At 45.3% G+C, this 19,694-nt stretch overlaps 1 protein-coding gene across 11 annotated transcripts in view; it reads left to right on the top strand.

Annotated features, from left to right (window-relative positions):
• SPATS2L (spermatogenesis associated serine rich 2 like) overlaps positions 1-19,694 on the top strand; it is a 161,225-nt gene that overhangs the window by 134,452 nt on the left and 7,079 nt on the right. For all 11 annotated transcript variants that reach the window (XR_012024801.1, XM_072812748.1, XM_072812752.1 and 8 more), the window contains 2 exons: positions 10,855-10,913; positions 17,346-17,455. Coding sequence is in view for 10 of the 11 variants with exons in the window: in XM_072812748.1 (XP_072668849.1) it covers positions 10,855-10,913; positions 17,346-17,455 (169 nt within the window). In the remaining variant the exon portion in view is untranslated. The remainder of the gene's footprint in view (positions 1-10,854; positions 10,914-17,345; positions 17,456-19,694) is intronic.

The raw sequence follows: 19,694 nt of genomic DNA, 5'->3' as shown, positions 1-19,694 counted from the left end.
GTAGTGGGAGTAGATAGAAACAGGCTGTGTGATGCTGATGCAGGATGGCGGAAACTGTAAGGGAGCACCCATGGGGATGGGTTTACGGCTGGCTGGACCTGGGTCCGATGCAGAGGTGGTAGTGGGCTGGCCCTCGAAGTGCGGCTAGGACTTGCCAGACTGAGAGAGGAGAGAGAGGAGTCCGTGCAGAAGAACAGCTCGAGGAACCAGAAGCAGAGAGGCCAGCGTGCTCTGGGTGGAGTGCATTTTCTGGGTCTCCCGCCACTAATAAATGAATTGTGAACACCTCTCTCTCAAACCAGCAAGCTTATTCATAAGTCACATTTTCATCCGTATACTAGAAATTAGAAAAAGTCTACTTTCCAAAATAAAGAGTAAGTACCTAAAGTTTAATATTGCATTTCCCCCCCACCCTACCTCTCCCCGCCTTGGGAAGTTAGTGGACGAGGGAAGGTGGCAGTGAGACTGGAGATGCTGGCAGTGGTCAATCACCTTAGGGCCCAGACCGAGAAGCTCAGGTGCCCACCTCCCCCTCTCACACACACGCGAGCACTGGGAGGCCAGGGCCTGGGGCCGGATGCGAGCCAGCCATCCCCCATCCCGTGACTTCTTATGCCACATCCGTCTCCTCCAGTGTCAACAGCCACCACGATGGCTTCTGCATAGGTGGCTCCCCTCCCCCCTCCAATAGGAAAGAAATGCCATGCTATTGAGTGGTTGACTCACTTGGGGGGTGTGAAACAAAGAGATACTTTGCCTTGTTTTATTTTGAAATTTGTCTTATTTTATCCAGCTTTTTTAATGAGCATTTAAAACGCAGTAAAAATACGAAGAATGTCAACTCGGCTCTTTAAATGGAGCTCCTTGGGCCATCACACCGTTAACATCCACAGATACAAGTTTACTTTCTTTTCCGTAGTGGTAGCATTAATTCTGGTTTTTCTAAAGGGTGTGGGAGTAAATGATATAATTTTTGTAGCTACAGAAACTGAAATACAGTTAAGTTGCTTTCCCTGCACAGTGGTATCCATGGAAAGGAACAAAGCTAAGAAGTAATTAGCAAAGATAAGAAATTATATCATTAAGTGAAATCATATAAATGATGCTAGATGGAGGTATACAAGGAGTACAGATGTTTCAGCTAAACGTGGTATTGTGGGATTTGTGGAATTTATAGGATTTCGCGAATCTGATATCATTTTTAAGACTCCAAGAAGAAAGAATCCCTGTGGGTTGTTTTGTTTTGTTTTGTTTTGTTTCTCCAATTACCTGTTTGCTTTTTGAGGAGCTCCTGGGTTTTGTACGGACTGGGAGTCAGTCCGTAGGTGGAATCTGCAGTGTCTCATTCCAGAAGCGCACCTCAGACAGCGCGATGAAATATTCATTGACTGTGATTTAAATCATCGTAGGATTCCAACATAAAAATACACAACTAAGAGATATTAACATTAACAGGTGATATTACCTAGGATAAAAGAAAGAGAAATACAACGGGCTCACCTGATTGGCAAATCGAGTGCTGTTACCGTGTTCATTGCCAGCCAGAGGGATTTTAACTGCTGTGTTCTAAGTATGATTCACGTGCAGAGGCCCCGCCGCTTCACGTCCCTGGTAATCCCGATTACCAGGCCCCTCTTCCAAGGGCTGGGTCCCACCCCAGCCTACACGCTGTGGACACGTGTGTTGGGTTTTGCTTCGTTTACCAAAGAACAGTGTGGAGTTCAGGACATTTTTAGAAAGACCAACTTGTCACCACTGTCACATTCGGAAAAGAAGATTTCCAATTATTGGAAAGAAGGCAGGTTGTTGTCAAACCCCAGGGAGCAACGCACAGGGGAGCAGGTGACAGCCCCAGGAATCCCAACAAAGCAAAACGAAGGAATTGGACCCAGCCAACCAGTTAATAATGAGCGTGGCAAGAGCGGCCACGGCGGTAGGCTAGGCGGGTGGGGGGTCTCCGGGGCCACTTCAGAGGCGGGGACCACGTGGGGGCAGAGGAAGAGGAGTCGCGACAACTGGGTGAGTGATGATACCAGTGACCAGCGCGCAGGGTACGCGGCGGGGACAAGATGGGGATGGGGGCAGGAAAAAGAACTTTCCTCTGCCCTCGGGGCTTTGGCCGAGACCCCTGTAATGGAAGACCAAGAAGAGAAAGCCGAGCAAGAGCCTATTACCCTGTGCGCCTCACTCAGACCCGGGAGCGCCCGGGGCGCAGGGTGCCAGTCGGGTGCCAGTCGGCTGTGGCGCCGGCAGGGACCGAGCGGGAGGTGGGGGCTCTCGGGGACGGTACGGGGTCTTAGCGAAGACGCGTGGCCCTTAGCAGGACGGCCTGGGGCGTGATCACTCGGACAGTGTGTCTGGCTGTGTGTCGACTCGTGGGCCCCCCTCCTGGGACGGGAGTCGGCGATCTTCCCTGCTTGGCGCGCTAGCACCTCCTCCGGGACACCTGGGCCCCTTGGGAGGCTCTGCTTGGCGGCCCCGCAGGTGCCTGCAGCTCGCCATGACCGTCCACCTCAGCGCCGGGGCGGGGGCCGGCCCGCGACCCTTCTGGAAGCGGCGGAGAGGAGGGCTGGGGAGTCGGCAGCTCGCTGGATCATGGGTCCGTTTGCAGATCGTGGGTGCCGTTTGCAGGCACCTGCTGCAAGTGCTGGAGCTGCCGAGCGCCTGAGCCGGGGACGGGGAGCCACACGCGGTCTCGTTGCGTCTGTGCCCATCAGGCCCAGGACAGCAGCTCTGGCCACCTCAGCAGTAGTTGGCAAATGGGCCCTGCTGCCACCCCTGTCCGGCTCTACCCTGGGCCCCAGAGCTCCTGGTCCCGCTTTGGGAGCTGGACTGGACGTGGTGGCCCTGGGGACAGTAGAGTACACCCCGGAGGTCCAAGGGAGTGAAAGGCATCGTCCTGCCATGCACCTGGTGGGCAGAACTGTGGGGGCGCCCACAGGAAGGGGCCTCGGCCGGCGGCGCCCCAGCTGCCGCTCCCCGGACGTGCCAGCTGCCCGAGCCGGTGCGCAGGAGGGAGCGCAGAGCATGGCAGCGGCGGGTTTATGCGGGCTCTTCTCGGGGCAGGAACTCTGGCCCGTGACCTGCCGTTCCCTTGCCTGCCTTGTGCAGCCCGGTGCCCGACGTGCGCCCCTCTCTCCCCGTCCTGTCTCTCTGCTGGGCTGGGGGACGGGGGCTCCCCTGCAGCAGGCCCATCCCCCCATCCGCCCAGGCTTCGCCTCAAGGAGCCTCTGGACGCAAGCACTCCATCCGCAGAAGGCCCTGAAGCCAACTGTCGGGGATCAGAATGTCCCCACGCCGTCGGGGATCAGATGGGGATCAGATGGTCCCTGCGATTCCTCTGGCTGCGGCCCCCAGAGGCAGACTGAGCGAGGGGAGCTGTGGCCTGGTTTTAACTCTAACACCGAATCTGGCCCTGGTGCAGATGGAGTTCCTGAAACTCCCTTGGGGTCCCCGCTTGCATTGCGCAGGCCCTTGGGGTCCCCGCTTGCATCGCTCAGGAGCCACCGGCAGGTTCGCTCCCGGCTTGGCAGCCCGGCCAGTCCCGCGGCCGCTCCCAACCTCCCGACGCAGCAGCTTTGCTTAGGACGAACCGGACTGGACCTGGCTCCCCCCCAGCAGCCAAGTGAAGCGGTTTTGTCACTCAGTGTCTTCGTCTCCGGATTTAAAGAAGAGTCTGTCACAGAGCAGAAGATGATAAATCTCTTCCGGCTAAAGTGCCTTTCTGGTTTTCTTTATTTTTGTTGTTAGAAGTCCTCTACAGAAAAGAAGCAAGACAGTGGAAACATTTTCATAAGATGACACTTTATCTCTGTGATTAACTATATAATAAACCGTAAAGGCTTTGCCATGGTAATCTCCTCCTTACACCTTATTGCTTTAATAATAAAAGCTTTTTTTATGGCAGCAGAATAAAATTTTACTATCCAGACAGTTTAGATAAAATGAGAAGATGTGTTTTTGGAAGGATAGAGGGCACATCCGAAACACGTGAGGTCAGCGTGGGTTTTCTGTGAGCTCAGTGTCTGTAGAGCGTGTTCGGAGTGTCATGAGGCAGGTGCCCTCGGGGGGACTTCATCCAGCCATTTAGAGGACTCTCAGTTGGGTGTCTGGGTGGCTCGGTTGGTTGAGCATCAAACTTGGGATTTCGGCTCAAGTCTGGATCTCAGGGTCATGAGATTGAGGCCCACATGGGGCTCCATGCTCAGCAGGAGGTCGGCTTGTCCCTCTCCTTCCCCCTCTGCAGCCCCCCTGCTCGTGGGCGTGCTCTCTGTCTCTCTCTCTCTCTCAAATAAATTAAGAAACTTTAAATTAAAAAGAAAGGAACTTTTAGTGGTCAGTGAAAGGCTAAAGAATTCTGTATTTCTGTCAAGTACGGAGGGTTAATGTTTCAAAGCAAAACTGTTCAAAACCCAAGAGTTACAGATAAGTAGTGGGAGAAAGCACAACTTCTAATAATTTATTACCACCCTAATTTGCATACAGAATCATCAACTACCTGTTTTGATCCTGAGCCAAAGCCTGTGTGGTTTGGTGATTATCATCACACTTTTATTCATAAGCTTCTGTCTCAAATGATTAGATTCTTTCAGTGGCAAAAATCCTATAAATTTTTGCTTAAACATGATTTGTATGCGAGCACTACAGTACACCCATTAAGAAGCTTCATTACTGTATCCCACAGAAAACGGAATACATGGTCTTTCCTGCTCATCACTGTTGAGCAATTTCTTTTTCTTTCTTTTTGTTTCAAGTTTTTGTTTAGATTCGTGTTAGCTCACATGGACTGTAACCTTGGTTTCAGTAGAATTGAGTGATTCGTCACTGACATGTAACACCCAGTGCTCATCCCGACAAGCCCTCCTTACCCCATCACCCGTTTAGCCCGTCACCTGCCCACCTCCCGTCCAGTGACCCCCAGGTCGTTCTCTGTAGTTAAAAATCTCTTATGGTTTGTTTCCCTCTCTTTTTCTCTCTTCTCCTTGGTCATCTGTTTTGGTTTCTTAAATTCCACGTATGAGTGAAATCATATGGTATTTGTCTTTCTGTGCCAGACTTATTTCACTGAGCATAATATACTCTAGCTCCATCCGTGTTGTTGCAAATGGTGAGATACCATTCTTTTTGATGGCTGACTGATACTCCAGTGTGTGTGTGTGTGTGTGTGTGTGTGTGTATGCACGTGTATATGTATACACTACATCTTTAAGCATTTCTCAGTCAATAGACATTTGGGCTCTTTCCATAATTTAGCTATTGTTTCTATGGAACAGTTTCTTATGCAGCGACCCACAATAGTCTAAGACCACAAGGTAGAACAGAAGTTTTGTAGAATTCCGAGTTTCCCTGGAAAAAGTGATAATTTAGTGGAGACCTGAAGGAAGACTCCCAGTTAATGAGACAAAGGCAGGGTTGCGCGGGAGGGTTGTCTTGCAGCAGAGGGAAGGGCATGTGCCAAGTCCTGTGGTGAGGAGAGAGCAGAGCTCATGCCTTCTGGGCTTTCGTGAGGCTTAAACAAGGCCATTCCTGTAAGGTGCCTACCTGAGGTCCTAGCACGCGGTAAGCACTCAGGATGTGCTGGTTATGATCAGCTCTGATTTTGAAGCAACTCGGGGCGGATCTCTCTCTGTGCAGCTGTACCTAAAAAGCAAACCTGTGACCTTTCTGCTCCTCAGTAGGAATGTGGTCCGTGACACCGCCTGGGATCTCTCTGTGACTCTTCTACTCTCTGATGTCCTTCCCCTCGAGACCATCGCTCCCATCCTGCATAGCTGCTAACTCCGTCCCGGGGTTTGGCCCAGCACCCTCTGTCCTTGCCAGCCTGCAGAGTTTTTCACGAGGTGCACTCAGCGTACGTGTCTGTCCCAGGACCTCTAAGGAGACCCAGTAGGACTTAAACGCGGCACTGGATGACAGTGCTCGTGGAGCTGGATATGACACCGGGCCACCAGGGCATCTGGAAGGTTTTAGACACAGCCTGACCCCTCCTTTGGCCTGACTCTCAGCTCAATGTGACACTGGCTCCTCGCCGTCTGACGGGCTGCTAGGGACCAGGCTGCCCTTTGCCTACATATCCTTCATCCTCCCTGTCTGCTTCCCACGCTCTTCTTCCCTTCCATGGCCCTGCTGCCTTGGAAGTGAAACCCAAAGAAACCCTGGGGTGTACCTTGTTGAGATTCCAGAGGGAGGCTGGGAGGGAGCCGCTCCAGGCTGGCACCTGACCCTGCTCTGCATTCAGTTCATCAGTTCTGCGCAGGGTCCTGACTCAGCAGAGGTCCCTGGCTCGCCTTGGAGCACCTGAGTTTTGAAAGCGGTCGTACATAGGTGCTTGAGTTACTAAGATGCTTGAGGACAGTCTTGTGTAGAAACACCCAGAGGAATGGAAGCATGGTTGGATGCCACCCTCACAGGCTCCTTCACATCCTCAAGTGGGCACTAAGCAGGTTAACAGTTCATTGTGAACCTTCGTCCCTCCTGCCACTAGCCCAGAAGTCCCCAGCTGACCACTGTATGAATATCCAGCTTTGTGCGTGAGTGTTGCACCTGAGGATATGCCTTATCCCCCAGATGTCCATCTTGTAAACTCTCTGGGCACATCATCATGTGAACAAATTTCACCAACAAAAATTTACCACGATCTCGTGGCGGGTAAAGAAATTAGCAGAGGGCCCTTCTTCCACCATCCGCCCCCCACCCCCGGACCTCCCCAACACACACATAGGCTGCAGGTTCCCAGCCTCCAGGGCCTGGGCCTTGTTTGGGAACTGAGTGGGCGGGAGGATGGTGGGAGGCTGCCCTGGCACTTACCCTCGGGGAGGCTGCCGACACCCACTCTTGAATCGTGTGTGTGTGTGTGTGTGTGTGTGTGTGTGTGTGTGTGTGTTCCCTTTAGTTATGTACCTTGCAGGCTCTCAAATCCCAGAGACTCTAACTAGAAGCCTACCAGCTGCTTGAGGGTGCAGGAATTTCTTTTTGCCATCATCATTTTTCTCCCCTGTCTGTCCGGTCTCACTTTCCTCCACAGTAAGTTGGGCAGGTCGTCTCACTTTCGTGTCCACTTTCCCAACAAGACCATAGGCTCCACGGGGCTGGCAGGGGGGCTTCATTCAGCTGGAGCATCCCTGCCCCCAAGTGCCCGAGTAGCTGTCCCGGACTCCTGTTGGTGTCCAGTGGAGGCCGAAAGCCCTCTAAGATCTGCGCCAGTTCCCGGGGTGTGAGTGTGGGCTTCAGAGCCTCATGCTCGGTCTGCTTTCCTGTCTGTCCAGCCTCATGTTGACCCAGATGTGGGACCCAGCCACCTCCTCGGTGCCTGCGGGTGTGCGCTTGCACACATTCAGACCACGCACTCCACGCACAGTGAAGATCCGCACATCCCGCCAAGGCTCACGCCACACTCCTTACATCATGGGCCTTAGACCTTCTGGCTGCCGCCCACCACCGGCCATCTCCCCCATCTTCACCCTGCACAGTTCCCAGCCTTGTGGTTGGCCCTTCTCCCTCTCCCCTCTGCCTCTCTTTCTGTAGGGGATAAAAAATTCATGACAGTTTATCAGGCAGCATAGCTTCCTCGTATTGCTGCAATTGGGGCTCCTGACTCCACATGTCCAGGTTCTCACCTCATCTTCCCCCACAGCTCATCCGTTAGCCTTGTTTTCCTTTTTGTTTTTAAAGATTTTATTTATTCATGATATATACTGAGAGAGAGAGAGAGAGGCAGAGGCAGAGACACAGGCAGAGGGAGGAGCAGGCTCCATGCAGGGAGCCCGACGTGGGACTCGATCCCGGGTCTCCAGGATCAGGCCCTGGGCTGAAGGCGGTGCTAAACTTCAGCCTGGGCTGCAGCCTGGGCTGCACCACCCAGGCTGCCCCTAGCCTTGTTTTCCTAAACTAACATCGCACTGCCCTCTCGGGGAAGGTTGTTAAAAAAAAAAAATTGCTTGGCCCATATTGGCAATATGTGTGAACTTGACAGAAAGGCTAGATATACCTCATAATCTCAAAAACACAGGCCTCTTTTGACCCCACTCAGCATTTCATAGGACTAAGAAACATACTCGGGTTTATGAGTAGATGGTGTCTGGAAAGAAATGCAAGAAGCTGGTGATGGTGAAGACCTCCAGGGAAGGTTGCTGAATAAGCTGGGACAGAGACAAGATAAAGAACTTCCTTATCTTGTATTTCCTATATTTAAACCACACTGACATCATACCTATTTAATGTCAATAAACAAGGTCCAGGTATCCCAATGTGCTAGTCACACCAAAGTGATTGTATCCAGTGACCTTAAGCGATATGCGTCATGGGGATAGTTAATATCTACACCTGACAGATTAGGCTTAGAGCCCAGTTCTGGAGAATTTGCCATTTACTGTACACGTCAGTTCTTTCCATGAGAATTTCCTGGTTGGAAAGAGCTGGGCTTCTCAGCACACGGTCCTTACTCTCCAAGCGTTCAGATTCCATCATCTGGATGAGGAGCCCCAAAACTCCTACAGACATAACCCAAGGACACTTCTTAGATTGACAAATATTACAAAATATTCCTCTTAAGAGGAAATAAATTTTCAAGATGCTTTAAATTTTAAAGGTCCACCTGATGGAGGAAAAGAAAGTACATCTGTCGGAACAGAGAGGTAATCATTATGAACGATAACTTCAGTGTGTTGAAGCAATTAATTAGGAGTTCATAAACTATGCAAATAAGCAGGAAAAAAATCTGATTGGTTACCTTGGAGGGGTGCTAGGGAACCAGCTATCGTTTTGAAAACTGATAGACCAGCGTTTCTCCTGCCTTAGCCATATAAATTGTACTACATGTTAACCCAAATGGTTGATAAAGGAGAGTTTTTCTTTATGGACGGCTTCAGAGTAAATAAATGAAAAAAGAGTAGTAGAATTTGAATATCCCCATTTTTAAAACCCGATTTTTCGAGGCAACCATCGTGAGTGACTGCTCCTATCATAAAAAATAGAGATGTCCTTTGTATTTCCTATAAATTTGTTATGAGATGTAGGAATTTGAATACATTCAGGTTTGATTTTTTTCCCCAAGAGGAATATTTATAACTGTGTTGTGTCATTATATGTCTGCTGATGGAAGTAGTTAACTAAGGTATTCTTCGTGAAATAAAAACAAATCTGAATCTAATCAAATGTCTAGGGATCCCTGGGTGGCTCAGTGGTTTAGCGCCTGCCTTCGGCCCAGGGCGTGATCCTGGAGACCCGGGATCGAGTCCCATATCGGGCTCCCTGCATGGAGCCTGCTTCTCCCTCTGCCTGTGTCTCTGCCTCTCTCTCTCTCTGTGTCTCTCATGAATAAATAAATAAAATCTTTAAAAAAATTTCTATATCTCATAACAAATTCATAGGAAAGTTAAAAGAATGAGTTAAATAATACCACAGAGGTGCAGTCAGCAAAATTCAGACCTTGAACAACTTAAGAGGACAAACCACCTGGCTTCTTCAACAAATGAGTTGCCAAAACAGGGAGAAAAAGAGATGGAAGGGAATCTGTAGATTAAAACAGATTTATTTCATAGACAACCAGCCAATTGCAGTGCACAGAACTTATTTAAGTCCTGGTTCAAACAAACTTAAAAAATACCTATGGAACAATTGATTTGAACACTGCGTAGATACCTGATAACATTAAGTTATTGTTAATGTTTTTGGGTATTCTAATAATACTATCGTGATAGTCCTAACAAGCCCTTATCTTTTTGAGATATGTATTGAAATATTTATGATTGAAATGAAAATTTAAAAATATCTCACATCTATGCTTATATATACATAAAAATCTGTGAAAGGATATACAGCTGACCCTTGAACAACAGGTAGGGGGGCTGGGGTGCCCACCCCCTGCAGTCAAAAGTCTGTGTATTACTTCTGACTCCCCCAAAACTTAACTCCTTGCCTACTGTTGACTAGAAGCCTTACCCATCACATAAAGGGTCAATTAACATATTTTGTATATGTATTATATACTGTCTTCTTACAATAAAGGAAGCTAGATAAATAAAATATTCTTAAGGAAATCATAAGGAAAATACATTTATAGCACGGTGCTGTGTTTACCCAAATAAAATGCACGTGTAAGAGGACCTGCGTGGTTCAAGGTGTTGTTCGAGGGTCCCCTGTATAAGGGAATTGTGATGCTGTGTTCTGTTGTGAGGGGGACCAGGAGTCAGGATGGGAGAGAAAGGAACTTTTGGACAGATCATTATCTACTGTATGTAGGTAACACTTTTTCAAAGAACTAACCAAAAAGTAACATAGTGGGGGGAAAAAAGTTAAATTGAACTTGAAATGCTTCTTCGGGAATAAGAATGCATAGACTCCTGTTATAGAACATGTGGATGGATTGGCTCCGACCAATTTCCCAAAGTAGGCCCCAAGGCATCGGAGACGGGCCCACCTCCCCGCCTCCCAGCCAGAATCTGGGGGAGCAACACACACACACATTTGAGAACTACAGGCCTTGGTAACCTGAGTGCCAGCTTTTCAAATACTCATGATGTTGTTGTGGAACTTTGGAATTCCTAGGGCAAAAATACTCCGAAATTTAAATTCAAAGCAGCACAATGCTGAAAGTCTGAAAAGGCTTTTTTTCCCTAGATTTGCTGACAGTGATTTAATCAGCAGATGTCACTATGAAATACTTGGGAGCATCCCTTCCGTGTTGCCTCATTTTTGGAAAGGCAGAGGGTGCTGCTGGCATTGTAACATAGAAGTATTTATGGTAATTTTGTATTTTGTTTAATGAAAATAATTTTTCTTTTGCTTCCAGTGCTTATTAAAAGGTTATCTTTGATTAAGCATTCTTTGCTTTTGTTTTTGTTTTTCCCCTCCCAGCATCATTGACAAAGAAGTTTCATTAATGGCAGAAATGGATAAAGTTAAAGAAGAAGCCAGTAAGTAGACACATGGTTGTTTGGTTAGGAGCCTCCTAGTCAGAAGCAATCCATAGGCCAACTGGCAGTGATATGGATTCTGAGTGAGGTCCTAAAATTCACACTGAAATACCAGCAAATGAGCTCTGTAACCTCAGGCAAGTCCCTTAGCCCCCAGAAACCTTGGGAACGAGGATGACCTGGTGTGGCTCCAGGATAGAGTAGTAGCACCGCTGAGCGCACCGCGGAACAGGTACTCAGCAAATAATAGGTGCCAGGGGAGTTAGCGAAAATTTTGGGCATATAAAGGACTACTTAAAGTTAATCAGGTTTAAAATGACTTTGAATTTAGAATTAAATTTTAAAACGTTAAGTTTGATGCTTTCACAGCTTACACATCTTGCTATGTTACTTATACAGTCCTTTTCACTTGTTCTTTCTTAGGTTCAACTAACTCACGTTTAACAAATTAAATTCCCCTAAAAAAAAAAAAATCAGTCCATTTGAAACTTACTTAAATCCTCCTTAACATTTTGAATTATGTTTATAAATTTAATGTATCTGATTTTTTTTTCCGAGCACTTTAGATGCCTGACAAGGCAAACTCACCAACCTAAGAGCAACATGCTCCAAGCTTTTAAGCAGCTCTTATAAAGATTAATAATTCAAACTTAGAGATGTACTAAGTGAAGTTTTCTTAAAACACTCTGATTCTGTTTACAAACTCCGTCAAATCCGCTGACAGCTGCCAACTTAACACCTCAAAAAAAAAAAATCAATTACATGTTTTAAGTTGAAATCACAAATGAGACTATTTAATGTCCCAAACACTCTGTTCAAATAATAAACACACTTGAGACAATCTTGATCATTGCAAAACTTTTCCTAAATTTAACACAAAATATTAGTATACCCCGGGTTGGATTTATTGTATTATATTTATGCTTATTTCTAATTCTAAATTTTTCCAAATAGCTTTTGTAAAGCTGTTCAACAGATAGTAGGACAGATTTAAACTATCTCAAAAAGGCTGAGGTTCCTGGGATGGACATTTTCCATGAGACTGGACTGATCGTCAGTTCCAACACCGAGCCCCAGTGGAGCTGCTGAGCCCTCTCTTGTTATCAAATGCGGTCTGCTGTTGTTGATGGGAATTCTAAGACATATTTTTCAGCTGAGATATAGTCTTACAATTTTTGTCTCCTGGGCATTTTAAATTCTTCACCCTTACCCAAATTTATCTCTTAAGTTGAATGAATGGCCATCTGTACCCCAGCCAGGTTTCAGCTAAATTCCTTCATTCACCTTTGACTATAGTGCCTTTCTTTTTACCGGAATGAGGGATCTGACCAGATTCTTCATTCTTTTTATATTTTTCTTGCCTGGCCCTGGCCATAATTCAATAGTCACTTTATGAAAAATAGCTATCAGTATTTTTTGTTACATAATTTTTTAAAGATTTTATGTATTTATTCATAAGAGACACAGAGAGAGAGGAAGAGATACAGGCAGAGGGAGAAGCAGGCTCCCCATAGGGAGCCCGACGTGAGACTCGATCCCAGGACCCCAGGATCACACACTGAGCCAAAGGCAGACACTCAACTGCTGAGCCACCCAGGTGTCCCATGTTACACAATTTTTTTAAATGATTTTAAGCAACATGTTAGAATGTAAAAGACAGCATGTTTTATTAAAGAAAACTAACTGTGATCCACGGTTCAGCTGTGGAATATTTAGGTAGTTACACAATCTACTTGATTGTGAAATTATTTTATTCTTATGAAATCTGTTGATTCCTTCAGTAAAAGTTGCTTACCACGTGATCATGTAAAGCTTCATCTTTCTTTTCAGTTTCATGTCCTATTGATAAGAATGTTAATAAGCCAACACAGAGACAAAAGTATCTCTAGCACCAAAACACCGTTACTAGCACATCACTCCCTAAGAGGTTAACAGTAGACCTCAGAGGTCACATGCTCATTCTGTCTTCTTGAGACGATTCCAGGTGCCAAGGCCTGTAGGATTTGGAGCATCTCCGGAGAGCATCCCCATTTTTCAAATTCATCCAATCAATAAACATTTGCCGTGTGCTCACTTCTGTATTGGGCACTATCAGAAACTGGGTTAAACAGGAAACAGCAAATTTTGGGACCTGCACACAGGGAGCTTTCAGCTGAGCCAAAATGGTGAGATTGGTTGGAGGGATTTGCCTGACCTCAGTCATCGGTGCCACAGCTCCTGGTTTTAGAACCACCTAGAGCCCCAGGGAAGCCATTCGGCCTGCATTGGAGGCAAGCAGAACTGAGTTCGAATCCAGTTCCACCCGTCTACTGGCTGCATGATCTTGAACCACTTTGTTAACTTCCAAGGGCTTCGTTAAAGTCCAAGGTTACTTCAGAAAAGGGGCATAAGAAGAGTATCTATCTCAAAAAGTTATTGCAAAGATAAAATGAGAAAATACATGCCAGGCACTTAGCACAGTGCCCGACACAGTGTGTGTACAAAAAGGGAAAAACACTTACCGGTGAGGGGGTCAGTCCAGCCTCCTCATATGACAGCCAGAAAATGACAGCCACAAGGGTTAGCATCTCTCAGTGACCCAGGCATGTGTCTCCACAGGTAGAAGAAGTCACTGAGTTGCCCTCCACTAAGAATTGAACTATCTTTACAACCATCTTGAGCTTGCTCATCTGTGTCCTCCAGAGTCCCTTCCACATTTTCTATGTGCTGCGCATACTACAAACCTTATGTCCTCAATTATAACAGTAGCCCGTCTGTCTGTCATGGCACCTAACATAGTGCTGAGGAGACTGGAGGCACCTCATAATATTTGTTAAAGGAATGATTATGATTAATTTAGTGTCTGTAGGCTGTGGGATCCAAAACTCAGTAAAAAAAAGGAAGTATGATCTAGATGAACATATCTCACTTTATTAATAATATTTGAGGTTAGCATGTGATAGCATATGATACTAAACGTGTCGCATATTTCATTTAGTTCCACAATAGCCCTACCCTACAAGGTATATATGATTATTATGTTTACAGATGAAGAAACAAAGCATGTGCTATGGTCTCAGACTTTGAGGGGACTGAAGGCCAAAATAGGTGTGTTCTTGAAGCATCAAACTTCTTGGAGATCTGGGAAGAAAACATATTAACAGAAACACAGATATATTGTGAGGTAAAATGCAGAATTCACAAGAATAAAAAGGATTTCAAAGGATCTTTGTGCTTGAAGGCTGTGTGTCCCAGCTCCTCCCCACCAGGATTTCAAGTCCACCCTTGCTAAGAAGTATTATTTGAGAAGAAGCCCTAAAATTTTCCATCACTGATGCAACAAGAACAAGCTTCCAATGTGTTCCAAAAACTTGAAGGAATTTATAAATCCTATTGAGAAAATGGATTTCAGCATACCAGATACTGTTTCTAAAAGTACCCAAATATTATTAATGAAGTTCTGAGTTCAATGAAAATTAAAGGTTTATGAAACTGTCTCCCTCTACAGATTTCTGACACGATGGTGCTTTCAAAACATAACTTATTATTCTATTTTAAATTTTAGGATCAATGAATCTTAGGAGCTGATCTGCTTTTGTTTTTTGCTTTTTGTTTCTGTGATGTTTTTTGAGGTGAAAATGTTAGTGTCCCCACAGAATATTAGCTTTAGATCTCCAGTTTTAAGGCTTTTTCGTAATGAAAGGCTTTGAAATGTTAATGAGACTATATGTAAAACTCATCCCAACACTTGCTGATGCAAAAGTATTCATTTCCATATACATTTGCATGAGGGTAAACTCAGAATTTATTGGTGATCTTGCACCTGCATTCCTATTTTAGGGCCCATTTATATCTCTTCCTACAAAACCTTTTGTGTGAATGCCCAAGTCCTCAAAAAAATACAATTATCCCTAATTGTCACCAGTCCCCCTAATGATCCATTACAGAAAGTCAGCTCTGTTTAACTGTGTAGCTGTGCAGGGTCTGCTGACCCCTTACTATCTGCTCACCGAGTCTGGGCCTTCAGAATTTCTTTTTTATCTTTGTAAGAGCGAAATACATTGTTTCATCTTCTTGCTTGAGAATCGTTTTTCTATACTGAGGACTTTAGTCCCATTCCTGTGTTGAACTGTAATGGAATACATATAAATAATCAAGGTATAAGTGCTAAATATGTGTAAGTGGTTCTTCTAGAAAAGGAACTTCTGTTCTTCATTGCAAATTCCTTTTTTTTTTTTTAAAGATTATTTATTTGAGGAGAGCACAGAGGGGAAGGGCAGAGGGAGAGAGAGAGAGAGCGAGTCAGTCTTAAGCAGACTCTGCACTAAACAGGGCTCAATCTCACGACCCCAAGACCGTAACCTGAGCTGAAACCAAGAGTTGGATGCTCAACCGACTATGCCACCAAGGCGCTTCACATATTCCTTTTAAATAATGGGTTGATGCATTCATTCAATCCTTCACTCACAAATGTACATTTTGGGCACGCACTTTGTGCCAGGCCCTAGACATTGTGGACAAAAAGAACTGTAAGTGTAGCCTCTGCCATGATTGGAGATGTCTACAGGGGACAGGCTGGGAATTAATGAGCTGAGCAGGGCAGGGAGTGACCATGGTACGCTGGGTGCCATGCTCCATCTATCAAGGGCAGCAGCTCAAGGGTAGCCAGTTTTGCCACGTGGGAATGTTGACCAACTGTGGCCAGAAGTTGGAATATTTGAAAGAAGCCAGGAACCCAGCTTCCAAATGGAATCTCCTAATTTTCAAATGTGGACAATTAATTTATAAAAGTAATATGTGGACCAAACAAAACTCTATGGCCAAATATGATATTATGCCACCTTTTTGTGACTTCTGGTCTGACTGGGTAACTGGGACATCATTCAGTAATACAGTGTCTGTGTTCAGGTGGAAATTCTTTTCACAGCCACCATGGGGACAAGTTTTTACTAACTCCTCTGCATTCTGAAAGACTCCAGGCACAAATCAGCCTCTGCTCAGCTGCATGGGATTGTAAATGGGAGGCAGGAGGAGTCTTGGTAAATAACCAAAGCATGATTAGAGTAGTTTGGCAAAGAATTAGGCTTTATGAGTTATAGATTACTTATTTTATCGACATCTCAACATTGGTATCAGCATAGAAAAATAATGTTTCTCAGTCTGTCTGCAGAATGGTTTATAGTTTACAGGAAATCTTAACTCTTGATTGCTTTTGAACGTTTTTTGTACAGGGGAAGGGTTTGAAGTGGCTGTTTTTGACATTTATAAGTTAGGAACCTTTACAATCAGAAATCATTGTTTGGCTCTGCATGTGTGCTATGAATCTAGTCTAATAAAGCAGTTGACCTTTGTTCAGCCAAGAAAGGAATGTGAATCCAACATGCATATCATCTTGGTTGAATGGACTTCTTTTTTCTCATAACTCAAAATGCTTGTTCAAAAGAAATGAAGGCAATTCATCTATGACTAAAAATTAGAGAACAACAGGTTATCTTTCGGAAGATGAAATTTCGTATCTAAATCTCACCCTACATGTTTGTAGGCATTGCTTTTGAGCTTTATGATCTTTTGGAAAACACACACACACACACACACACACACGTACACACACACACACACACACACACACACAAACTCACCTGTGGACTACTACATTTGCTTGAACCTTTAGGTCATCTGACAGATGTGAGAAATGCGGCACCAGAAAAGTCCCTGGTGTCTTCTCTGCATGTGCAGATGCTAAAGAGTATACACAAATCCAGTCCAAGCAGGCTTTGACCCACCCTTCCATTTTTCCATGGGGGACACTTAAAGACAAAGACAAGACATTCTGGTCTGGAACTTCTCTCTGGTTGCAAAAATGGAAACAGATCTGCAGAGTATCAAAAGCAGAGGCATTTTTTAGCTCACAAAAAGCTAGTAAAACTTCTGTGTCATATTCCAATAATACAGCTAGTTGCTCTAAATGAGTAAGTGTGAAAGTTTAGGAGGTTTAACGCTGTTAGAATTTAATAGTTCAGCACGTACAGAAGAATGGTTTTTGCTCAGTGGACTCGCTATCTTTGCAATATCATTCAGATGGGATTTTACCAAGTATCTTTTTTTGGTGCTAGCTGTTCTGAGTAATGCACAAGTTGAAAAGTCCAAATTCAGTAAGTGAGATCAGATGCCCGTGAGGAAAACAAAGATGACTACGGGTGTACAGTGGGACCGTGTTTGGTTTGTACAGAAGGGACCGTGTTTGGTTTGGGGATTGGTGGATAAGGACATATGGAAATGAGTGATTGGTCATGAGCACCAAGGGCAAACCCACCTCAGTAACCAGCTCAGACAAACATAGTCATGGTCCAACAGAGCCATCAGTGTGTGGAGGGAGAACTGATTCCAAGAAATTAGGTCATTTAATATGTTTAGATCTCTGGCCCTAACGTATTATTCTTTCTTCTTTGGCAGTGGAAATCCTGACCGCTCGTCAGAAGAAAGCAGAAGAACTAAAGAGACTGACCGATCTAGCCAGTCAGATGGCAGAGATGCAGCTGGCTGAGCTCAGGGCAGAAATTAAGGTCAGTTCTAAAATATCAGAGCCTGAACCCTGAGCGTGAGATCTGATCCCCCATGTTTGCTTCGCGTCCACAGAGTGCTGCTCTCTGAGGATCTAACGTCGTACACCCAGCTCTCTTTCACAGTGTTCAACTAGGGAATACAGAAGGGCGAAGAAGCAACTAATCACTGTATTTAAGTATACTATGGTTTCCAGGGATATATTATTACAGAGGAGAAGCACAAGCTATTTTCTTAGTCAGTGGAGACTGACCCAAATAAAACATATTCAACCATGAATTAAGCTGGAATGGAGGATATTATTTTCTCCATATGTAACTTAGGTGTATGTATATAAACACTCACACCTGTGAACGCACGGTAAGTGTGAAGCCAGTATAACTAAGGACTCTAAAGCTTACACAATATACAGCGACTTCTTTCCTGTATCCCTTTCTAGCTTACTTGCCCTTTTATTAAGAATACCACCCCCAGATATGTATTTATTGGATCTCTACAGTTGCAAGCGATAGAAGCCGACCCTGGCTAACCTGGAGAACAAGTGGAATTTGAAAGAATATGAGTGTAGCTCACCAAAGTGTGATCTGAAAACTCGAGGCTACACTAAGGCAGAAACCCAGGCAGCCACCTGGGTAACATAGACAGCTGTAATTACCAGACTCTCTTCAGGGCACCCTTAGAGTGGGTGACCCTCAGATGTCGTCATCCTTTGTGCTACCCCACCCGATTCACATCCCAAAGAAAGAGATTCTGACTGGCCTTCACTTGGATTGCATACAGACCCACCAACACTGCTGCACTGGGATACGGTTACCAGAAAAAGAAATGGTTACCAGAAAGGCAAACACAAGTATCTACAACAAAACACACGCAAGTTAGTTTACACATTTTACCATATCCTCTTCTTTTTTCCCCAGTACACGAAACATACCCACATATATAGGCCCTCAGCTCTGACCAGCTTCTAGGGTCGAGAGCTTTGAAGACACAGTTGCTACTAGCTTTCTAAGTAGGACTCTCTCCTCATCCAGGCATAAAAGTGGTTGGGTGGGTAGAAAGTAGCAAGTGATTTTTTTTTCCCTCTGCCCTGGTTAGGCATGAAAGGGAGCCCCTTGGGGATAAGAGCCTCCTCTTAGGGTCCTGAGAAGTCCTAATGGCCCTTCCCTTCTCATCTGGTCCTTTTGCTGCCAACCAGTCAACTGCAGTGTCCTCCTACCCAGTCTTTCTGCCTCCACTGTCTCCGTCCAGCCTAAGACCAGAGTAATACCCCAGAGCAGATCTGGGTCCCCTAGTATGGTCTACCCCTCAGAATAAAATTCACAACTAGACTCCTATATACATAAATATATATATATATAACAACTCCCGTGCTCACCTGGCTAGAACATCAAGTGAGGACCATGGAGTCACCAGCTTCTGGGTCTGTTGACATCTATTTATTTTCCAAGTTTCATTTCTGCCTACCCAAATCCCACTCATCATAAAATGGTTAGCGGCCCAGGCTTTGGAGTGAAACAGTTCAGCTCCTGTGACCTTGGGTAACTTAACTTTTCTCTCAGATTCCTAGAACCTCGATTCCGCCTCTCTAAAAGAACAGTACTGACTTTGTAATAATGTGATCGGATGAAAATGAGATTATCAAAAAAAAATGAGATTATCTGTTAAGAATTTGGCCCACATCTAATAAGTGATCAGTATATTTTTTTGTAATGTTCCAGCACAAACGCTCCCTGTGACATAACACTTCCTCAGTTCCCCTTGGTAGGAGATACTTCTTCCACTTTTACATTCGTGAAGCACCTACCACATTCTACCTTGTGTCGTGTTCGGTGGTATCTGGTTCCCTTGCCGTGTGGTAAACTCCCTGGCAAGTTCAACAGGGACTGAGCCATAGTTATTTCTGTATTCCTCACTCTGTCATCTACACACAGATCTTAATTTTAAACGAATTGAAAACTAATCTCTTTCCCACTTCCTTTAACAGCACTTGAAATTCTAACACTCAAGATAATGTCTTCTAGTTTCTAAGGGCTTTGTGGACCTCCTGGGTCCCTCTTACGATAGGGAAGGGTAACAAGCAAGCCATGGGCCAAATGAGGAAGACTGCCAGAAAGCAACCCCAAATTTGTAACAGAACATGCTAGAAGGAGGGCACGGGGTGCTAAAACTTAAATACGTGAGTCCAGACACACATGTTGCTCCATCACAGTTCTCTCCAGGTCTAGGCAGGAGCAAGGCAAG

The sequence above is a fragment of the Canis lupus genome, chromosome 36 (genome assembly GCF_048164855.1).
Source record: "Canis lupus baileyi chromosome 36, mCanLup2.hap1, whole genome shotgun sequence".
NCBI lineage: Eukaryota > Metazoa > Chordata > Mammalia > Carnivora > Canidae > Canis > Canis lupus.
The sequence above is the reverse complement of the archived record's forward strand: the minus strand, read 5'-3'. Positions and strand labels throughout refer to the sequence as shown.